Raw genomic sequence first — 9,184 nt, 5'->3', positions numbered from 1 at the left:
AATCGAATAATTTTATCCACTCGTATAGAAAGTAAAAAAAAAACGAAGGATCCGTTCTCCTTCCCAAAGCTATTCCGGCCGACTGCTGATATTGACCCGACAATAATGCCTTTAATATATATATATATATATATATATATACTTTACCATTTCGCGTCGATTATAATTTTGGTTTCTTCTTTTGCCTAAAATTTATTTTTAAAAATAAATAAAAAATGTATTAATGAATAACCATGAAGGCCAAATAAGGAATCCAGAACATTGAATTGGACCACTAAACCCTTCATCCATCTCGATCAAAACCTGATGAATGGTTTGGCAATTTGTTAAATGGATCGCAAGGTAAACTATTTTTCACCCGAAATTCATTTTTTATACTTGAACCTTGTCCGTACTATATATACATCTTCCCCTCGTAAGGTACGTAATAATATTTCTGTTTTAATTTTACATTTTTACTCATGAATTTAAACAAAAAGTTTAGTTTCATCAACAGCCTCCAATAATGTTAATTGGATTTTGACTTTTATTCCATTGGATCTTGGAAGTTAATTATTGACACAATGTGTTAGAAGATAAACATATCTTTTATGAAGAAAGTAACAGACTTAAATATCTTTATTTGTTTGTAAAGTGGAAGGTGATCGAATAGATAACATCATAGGAAAACCATTTAATTATAATATTTTAATAATTGGTATTTCATTTCAGATAAATTAATTAATGTTTATATTACAAACAGAATGCAGAAAATATTCTTTTGAGACAAAATATTAAGCATTTCTAAAGTAAAGTTTGGCTTTATCAAAATTCACGGGGTGATTGGTCAAAGCTCTTTGGATATCATGTCTTTGTCTTTCTAGTAGCGCATAATAAGTAAAATAGATTAAATGCATTAATCCTTTTATCGAATGCAGTAATGAAGGCAACAAAGTTGTCATTAATTAACCAAACCACATCATTTTTCTTTTTTTTTTTTTTTTTTAAAATAAAAGCTATATTTGAACTTGCTTGTTAAGTTTGGCAAACGTGTAAGGGTATTTTTTGTTGAAAAATGTGTCAAATAATCGTATACATGATTGTTGGATTAATGGAGGAGGTCTGTAAAGTAAAATATTTTTGAAGATAGTTGAAATAAATACAATATAAATATTATAAGGTTAGAAATACACTATGCAATTAAAATTTGATGTAAGTAAAATTTTACATCAAATTTTCCATGTTTAAACTACACTCTATTTAAATGCCAACAAAACAATTACAGTGAGGTGGTAAAAAAATGTAGAAACCAGGCTGAAGTAAATTATATATGCTGGCATTATAAACAGCAACTGCTGGGTTCTGGCAACCCTGCTGCTTGCTGCTACAAAAGACAGTGAACCATCTAATGACACAATATAAGACAATTTTTAGTGGGCACTGATCCATCCATCTGTAGACTGTATAGACTGTAACTGTAGGTTCAGAAAAGCAGCTGACCCACCTGCTAGCATTGCTGGAGCACAGAACTAACCTAAAAGTTTCTTTTATATCTTTTTTTTTTTTTTTTTTTTTTATAAATCCTTTTAACAGAAAATCAGCAATCTAGTACTCTCGGTCTGGGTGGGTCTGGGAACAAGTAAATGATTGATGATTTGGATCTACCCAATATATTTATCTCATCCATTCCGATATTATTTAAATATTCAAATTTATGATTATGTTTTCTTAAAACTAAGGGAAAATTTTCGATCAATATCCAGTATTTTGGCTCGAGTGCTAATTTGATCCCAAACTTTAAAATGAGATAATTCATTATTCGAACTTTCAAAATGTGACAATTCAGTACCTGTTGTTAACCGGTCCGTTACTCGGCTATTAAGTGACATTTGAAAAGTAAAAAATGATCTAAGAATGCAATCTAATTATCTTTATCAAGCATCCAAACATGAACAATAAAATGAACAGTCCCAAATTTTAGATTCTTCTAAATAGTCATCAACGCTTTTGAATGGAAGAGGCTAGGATTTGGGAGTGTTCAGTTTTTTGTCAATGTTTGGATGACTCATAAAGAGAATTAGATGCCATTCGAAGGGTATTTTTGACTTTTCAAATGTCACATAACGATTGATTAATAAACTAGTTAACAGCAACTACTGGATTGTCACATTTTGAAAGTTCGAGTATTGGATTGTCGCATTTTAAAGTTTGGGGACTCAATTGTCACTCGAACCAAAGTACAGGGTACTGATCAGGAATTTTCTCTAAAACCAATGTGTATGGATTCAAATCTCATAAAAGTTATGAGAATTGGTGTTCAAATTTAATAGTCTAATCAATTTAAGCTTATATGTCCAGGGTTCCTCTCTTGAGAATTTGTGTTCAAGTTTTCATCATAGAAGAGGTAAAACAACAAGGTATTCTTCCCAAATGAAAGCACTTTTCCAGCTCAAGTGTACTTGTGGTTGGAAGACTTCCTTGTCACTCTTGCTAGGACAGTTTTTGGAAGATTTCCTTGTCATCTCAAGGTTTGTAAAGGTTTTTCCATGGTCTTCAAAACTGGACCGGACCGGATGGTTAGATCGGAAAAAACTAGTAACCGGTCAGTCCCTGGGTCCGGTTTTACTAAAAACCGAAAATTTCTAAAAATCGTTGAAAAAGTCTGAAAACCGTTGACTCAGGCGGTAGGACCGCTAAACCGTTTGACCCAGGCAGCGGTTCACGGGTTACTCTTTTTATTTTCAATGTTTTAAATAATAAAAAACAAAAAATCCCTAACCTAGTCTAATGTTTAGTCCCTTTAGCTTTAGGGTTTCTTGAGTTCCCTCGTCTGAACCCTCACACCCAACCGACCACCTACGGCGGCCAGTGCCTCCGGCATCCAACGATGACATACACCGACCGACGGTGACCGACGACGGCGAGCTTGCAGGGAGCGGGCAGCACTTACAACCAGTTGTAAGAGTTGGCGGGCCTTGCGGCGGCTAGCACTTGCAGTGGCAGACGGTTAGCTTGCCTGCTACCAAGTTTGTAGCGGTGGGTGAGGGTTTTTAGCGACAGTAACAGTTGCAACCACTTGCAGCGGCAATCACCTACGACAATTAGTAGGGATCTTGGGTCCTCTAAGCAACATTCTAGAGATGTATATGGAAGAGTTCAACAACACCATGCTCACCAATGTGCCAGGGATGGCATCGATGATTAAGCACGCAGGTCGGGCTATGGTGGAGAGAAAGATATGCGGCTCGATTGTCTACACTGAAACTGTGGTAGTGGCCTTGGGTGGCTCTGCTCCTCGTACATACACCACTTCTAAGCACGCATTGGTGGGGCTGGTCCAGTTAGCCTGTAGTGAGCTGGGGGCTCATGGCATTAGGGTCAACTGCATCTCCCCTTTTGGAGTCACTACCCCATTGGCCTGCAACTTGAAGGGCACTGTGTTAAAGCCCGCCCATATAGCAGAGGCTGCTCTGTTTCTTGCTTCAGATGAAGTAGATGGAGGATTCACAGTAGTTAGTCATAGCTACTCCACCATCCAGAGAGAGAGAGAGAGAGAGAGATTTACTGTTGAAGTTTTATGGTTTTATTTTTCTCTTTTTTTTCTGTATTTTTTTGAACTTTTTTTGGTGTTTTTTCTATATTTTTAAAATTTTTCTGTATTTTATTTTTATATTTTATTTAGATAGTTTTATTTTTTGTATTTTTTTTCTGTTTTTTATTTAGATTTTATATTATTTATAAATATTATTTTTTATTTTTTATTTATTTATGATGTCATGGGTCGAACCGTTCAACCTAGATGGTTGAACCGCTTAACCAGAAACTGGTCCCATGACCAATTCTGTTTCCGGTTCGTTTTTAAAAACCTTGGGTTTTTCCACCTTTTCCTTTATTTCCCTACTTTTTCCTTCAAACCAAACATAACCTTAGCGTCTTGACACATTTCAAAAATAAGCTTAAAAAATGTGATCAAAACACCCGTTATGCTGATGCATCCAATGTATTAAAATTGTATCGATACTTTGAACTAGGATGTCAAGTCATTTAAAAATGTTGATATAATTAATTCAAATACATAGGTGTTAATTTAAAACAAATAACACATATTGTCTTGGCATGTAAGAATAAATTTGTAGGAAAATTTGGATTTGGGGAGTTAGATATATAAAATGGGAAATCCATCTCCCGCGGACTACAGAATTCATCAAATGAATATGAATCCAAAGTCCAAACACGAGGAAGTATCCTGGTGACGACAACCACGCACACTCGTGATTTGATTATATCAACTAATTTTGTATTTACTATTTTGATTTTGTCATTAACTCATAAGATAAAATCATCCATCAATCATCAATTAAAGAAAAGCAATCTCCCAAATATAACCGTCCAAATGTCCATCTATATAATATATAGATGGGTAGGGTACCGTTGGTTGATCTGGAGTCTGGACCCGCGGAAATCGCTCCCGCTCCTGTCATCCATTTCTCCCGGCCTCTTTCTCTTTCCATCTGAGCTGCTCTTTCCATGAAACCTCTCTTTGAAGCTTTGAACCGTTAACCAAAGGCAAGGGACTAGTGGGGATTTCCCTTCGCGTTCTTGACTCTCCACACACCCTGCTGTTCTCTGCTCGTGCCACAGGGACATGAAAAACATCGATCGTCTCGCCCGAGGGTGGGTATCAATAATCTATATCTGTTGTTTATCTTCTCTATGTCATCTCCGAGTTGTGACTCGCTTTGGGTCTTTCTGAGCTCTTCTTTTATGCTTAGAGTCTCCTCCTTCTTGCCCATTTGACGCGGCTTGAAGGCTTTATGGTTATGAAAGCTGTTGCTTTCGTATCAAAAAACAAGGGTCCTTGTTGCCGCTTCTCTGGTTCTCCTCTGATTATATTTGAACTTTTTTTCATTCCCACATGAAAACAAAAACTCCCTTTTAGTCCTTCTTTTATTGTTTTCCCTTCAGGAAATTTTCAGGATCATCATGTTGCCTTTGCTAGCTCGAACAGGGAGGCACCGGCAAAGATATGAGGACCAACTTCGTCTCGTTGCTGGGTACTAATTTTATCAATGTTTGGCTTATATTGCTCTTGTTATTTATTCTTTTTAACTTATTAGGTGTTTTGCTTGTTGTTGTTTTTTGGTTTTCATTTTCGGCTTCTGTGATTTATGATTTATCTATGCCATTGCCGCGTGCAATATGATTGCTTTATGCAAAACTAATTTCATCATGCGTAGGCCTTTTACAGGATTTCCCAAAAAATAAAAAGAAAGGACAGGAAAGAAAACAAAAGCCAAAATTGTGGTAAATTTGAAGATTTATGTACAATCTCCAAAAATTTAGGTGCCCTTAAGAGGTGAAGTGGGTTTTCTTGGATGAGCAATATATTTCTTATCCTGATCAAGTGTGGTAGAGTTGTATAATAATGGTGACTTTTCTACTTTGGATTTTTTATTGGATGGTGACAAAATGGGGGTCCTACCTTGAATTGTTTTTTGATGGGCGGGGCCCTACCTTGAATTGAATTGATGCTGCTTCATGTTTTTGTTTTCAATTGTTATGGGCGTCGTGCCGTTGTCCTTATTTTTTATTTTATTTTTTTCATCATAACCTGTTCTGAACTTTCTCAACCCTTTCGGTGGTGCTTACGTGGGAGGTTCGGTGTTTGGACTTAGACGCTTCAGTTTCCCAATTTATTTTTAATTTTTAATGATATGATCTATAACCAGCTTCCTACCTCAAGGTTGAGACGCAGAATGCGCAATTTGCTTTTGGGTCAACCCTTGTTTTAATTTTATTTGGATTTTCTGGAGAGAAAGAGAGCTTTTTTTCTTTGGGATTTGTTTTCTTGGGTTTCATTAGCCCCAGATTGTTTATCGATTTGGACCCTCTTCATCCTCATTTTGGTGCGGGCAGACAGAACTACTACCCGTTGCCCTGATGTGCTGCACTATGTAAAAACAACAGGCAAAACAAGGTAGAGAGAGAACAAAAAGATATTGATTCTGTTTTGAGTTTTGACAAATACTCCCATGGTTGTTTTCGTTAGTGATGTTTCAACTGAGAGCCTATGGGGTGTCAAATCTCAATTAATAAAATTTATACACGTTTTTCTTCTAAATGAAAATGGTATCCCATAAGTCACAACCCTTTTTCTTTTTCTCATTTAGGTTGGTTTTCCTTACATTCTGTTGACCTTCTTGAAGTGCCCATTTTATTAGTTTGCACTGAATATTAGATTCATCAGTGGACTTTGATAAATACTTTCAAGTTTGGAGTTTTTTTTTTTTTTTGTTAATGTCCATCTGTTGTTTCTCACCACTTGTTGCAACACAAACAGGTGCATTCCTTACAGGCTAAAAGAAGATGTCGATGATCACAGTTATGATCTGGTGAATAGGTTGGAAGTGCTTATGATTTCTTCACCAAATCGGGATGACCTTGTATTTCCAAAAGTATGCATCTTTCTGCTTTCATTCCTTAATTTAATGCGGAGCCATTTAAAATTTTGAATCATGTGTTCTATAATGTATTGCAGTGCCATTAGCATCAAGTAGGGGACAGAAAGAGGAATGTTATCATTAGTGGAAATTTTTGAACTGATGCTATTTACATATAATTTGGTTCAGGGTGGGTGGGAGGATGATGAATCTGTTTGGCAAGCCGCATGTCGTGAGGCCTTGGAGGAAGCAGGAGTGAGAGGAATTCTTGATGTAGGTTCCATTTCCTTTTGGTATCTAGACTGCTTGTTGTTGCATATCTTGGACACACTATGAATCTACTTCCAACTGTTGCTTCAGGTTCTGCTGTCCCGGCATTGTTCCTCATCATACTAGTGACTAGTCTACATTCTTTCTGCCTTGGGAAATTGCTCAGTTTGAAGTTCTATCTGAAGTTACCCCATCTTGTGCATCATTCACTTCACATTGGGAATAAAGCTTTAAAACAGATGAAAGTGAACTGATTTACTGATAGTTTGAACAGGAAGCATTTGGCCTTCTGTGAGGAAAAAAAAAGTGGGGGCTACTGTGTATTCTACCCAGAGCATACATGCTCAAGAATGCCACACATAGTATCATAATTATTAGATATGATATTTTGGCAGTTATCTGTTATGTTAGCTTGTTGCCTGTGTTGCATACTATCCATGGGATGCATTTAGTCGCAAATTAGGTAGTTTGACTTATCATGGCCTTTTTTTTTTGTTGTGGTAAATAATTTTTAGCTTCTTTAAAAATGAAGTCCTGAGCTCCACTGCCATTTGGATTACCTGCCTTAGTGCCAAACATTCTGTTATAATCATTGATTGAAAATGTATTCTCTTCCAAATGTAGCCAGCTGCATAAATCCTCCAATGTAAAACCTATGAAGATCATGGGATGATGCATCTTTGGGATAGCCTTTGGATACTAATCCACATATATACTTCCCCCCAAAGATCTGATGGTTAGAATCACCCAATATTCTTTTTTAGTTTTGTTATGCACCTTCATTGTCCCTTGGTACGACAAAGCATCCCAGTCCAAATTCAGAAATTATCTTCGAGTTCATACTCTTGGAGCTGCTTTTCTTCCCCCAATTGAGCTTCTTTTTGTTACAAATTTCTTTAAGAACCTTGGTCTATTATGCATTGTGCTTGCTCTATGTTCAAATGCAAGCAACATTGAGTTAATGGAGTTCATCACAATTGCTTGGTTCAATGTTAAAAGCTTAGGCTGACAATGCAAGAACTACAGAGGTTAGGTCCATATCCAGTCCACCCATCCCAAGGTCCCAGGTAGCCAGGGCAACATTGAGTTAATGGCCCTTGGTAGTTGAATTTGTGTTCTCCCCCAAATCATTTGACTATGATGCATGACATAAGGAAAATAGAAAATAGAAGAAAAAGAAACATTGAGTCATCTGATAAATTGTGATTCCTCCTCTCTCGTAGGAAAATCAGCTGGGAGTTTGGGAGTTCAGAAGCAAGAGCAGACAGGATAGCAGTAGCCTGGAAGGAGGTTGTAGAGGTTACATGTTTGCACTGAGGGTTACCGAGGAGCTCAACTCCTGGCCGGAGCAGGCTAGCCATGACAGGAAATGGGTCAGTATGCGATAAAGGTGTACAAAAATGATGGGATATTTGTTAACCATGGCTCATTCTCTTTAACTGTTTAGAAGGATCCAAATATGTAAAATTAGGTCAACATAAGCAAGTTCTGTAATTTGATCCATCAATTGGATGCCTTGAAAGCCACATGTATATTGAGGGAAGCCATTGTTAAGAACATTGTATTCAGTTTTTACGATACAAGGCAGTGAATTCCCTGGTTAATAACTACTAAGCACCTATGAGCCTAACTTGAGACCTGGTTTTCCCTTTGTAGCTGACAGTTGGAGAAGCATTCAAACTCTGCCGGTATGAATGGATGCGTAGTGCTCTTGACCAATTTCTGAGAGTTCTTTCAAAGAAAATGGAACAAAGAGAGAGGGAAATTCTGATGGAGCCTCCTTCAGTTCCAGTGACAGAGCATCGGATTGTCCCACCAAACTGCTTTGTGACGCCTTGTGGTTCTCAGCCACTGGATGAGACCTATGATTGTGTAGTCGCAGGTCTGGTGGACCCTTCATCGGTTCCAGTGCCTGAGCATCCGGTCTTGCCACCAAACTGCTATGTGAAGAAGCCTCCTGGGTCACCACACCTTGATGAGCCCCATGATTGTGTTGTCCAGGGATGATGACCAAGATGTGGCATTTCCAAATGAGAGGGAGCAGAGACTCTCCCCGGTTGGAGAGCTTCTTCTGTGAAGAGCCATCAACAACTTTTTGGCCAGTCATCCGAATTTCTTCTTACCTTCTCCTGTGAAGAGCCATCAACAGCTTTTTGGCCATCTTCAGTCACTTGCTCGGTGCTGTTCTGTGGGTCTTGTTTGATTGTGGTACGGTTCTGAAAGTGAACTTCTGTTAACTTACAAGTTGAAAAGCAAATAAACACCAAATTTCATCCTACCTTGTTTTAGTTAAACAGTTCAAAAAAAAAACCTCCTCTTTTTATTTCTTTCTTGTTTGGTAATGAAAGGAGGGGTGACATGAAGCAAAAAATCTGGTGCCTAATCCAACTTCCAGTATACGGCACAAATGCCTGAAGAATTAAGAATCATGACTTGAAAACCTTGTAAATTGCAATCAACCAAAGACAAGGAATCAAAACTACAAAAGTGCATTG

General features: G+C 37.5%; 1 protein-coding gene across 2 annotated transcripts; it reads left to right on the top strand.

Moving 5' to 3' along the window:
- The first annotated feature begins 4,404 nt into the window (after positions 1 to 4,404).
- LOC104592718 (nudix hydrolase 12, mitochondrial-like) lies at positions 4,405 to 8,967 on the top strand. Of its 2 annotated transcripts, XM_010252176.3 has the most exons (6): positions 4,405 to 4,653; positions 4,945 to 5,033; positions 6,320 to 6,434; positions 6,609 to 6,692; positions 7,913 to 8,062; positions 8,346 to 8,967. In XM_010252176.3, exons 2-6 carry the CDS (start codon positions 4,963 to 4,965, stop codon positions 8,694 to 8,696), a joined length of 771 nt encoding a protein of 256 aa, XP_010250478.1. In that variant the 5' UTR covers positions 4,405 to 4,653; positions 4,945 to 4,962; the 3' UTR covers positions 8,697 to 8,967. The 2 variants fall into 2 exon arrangements, with proteins under 2 accessions (XP_010250478.1, XP_088756064.1); XM_088899938.1 differs by lacking the exons at positions 4,405 to 4,653; positions 4,945 to 5,033 and adding an exon at positions 5,729 to 5,956.
- Positions 8,968 to 9,184: the final 217 nt, after the last annotated feature.

Source organism: Nelumbo nucifera, chromosome 3 (assembly GCF_055504915.1).
Source record: "Nelumbo nucifera cultivar China Antique chromosome 3, China Antique-T2T, whole genome shotgun sequence".
Classification (NCBI taxonomy): Eukaryota; Viridiplantae; Streptophyta; class Magnoliopsida; order Proteales; family Nelumbonaceae; genus Nelumbo; species Nelumbo nucifera.
This window is presented reverse-complemented; position numbering and strand designations above follow the sequence as displayed.

What these genes read in the sequence shown, in the direction of transcription:
- LOC104592718 (XM_010252176.3), top strand. Translation starts at nt 4,963, where the DNA reads ATGTTGCCTTTGCTAGCTCGAACAGGGAGGCACCGGCAAAGATATGAG. An exon ending in CAACTTCGTCTCGTTGCTGG is followed by an intron (nt 5,034 to 6,319) that starts GTACTAATTTTA and finishes CAACACAAACAG; the next exon opens with GTGCATTCCTTACAGGCTAA. An exon ending in ATGACCTTGTATTTCCAAAA is followed by an intron (nt 6,435 to 6,608) that starts GTATGCATCTTT and finishes AATTTGGTTCAG; the next exon opens with GGTGGGTGGGAGGATGATGA.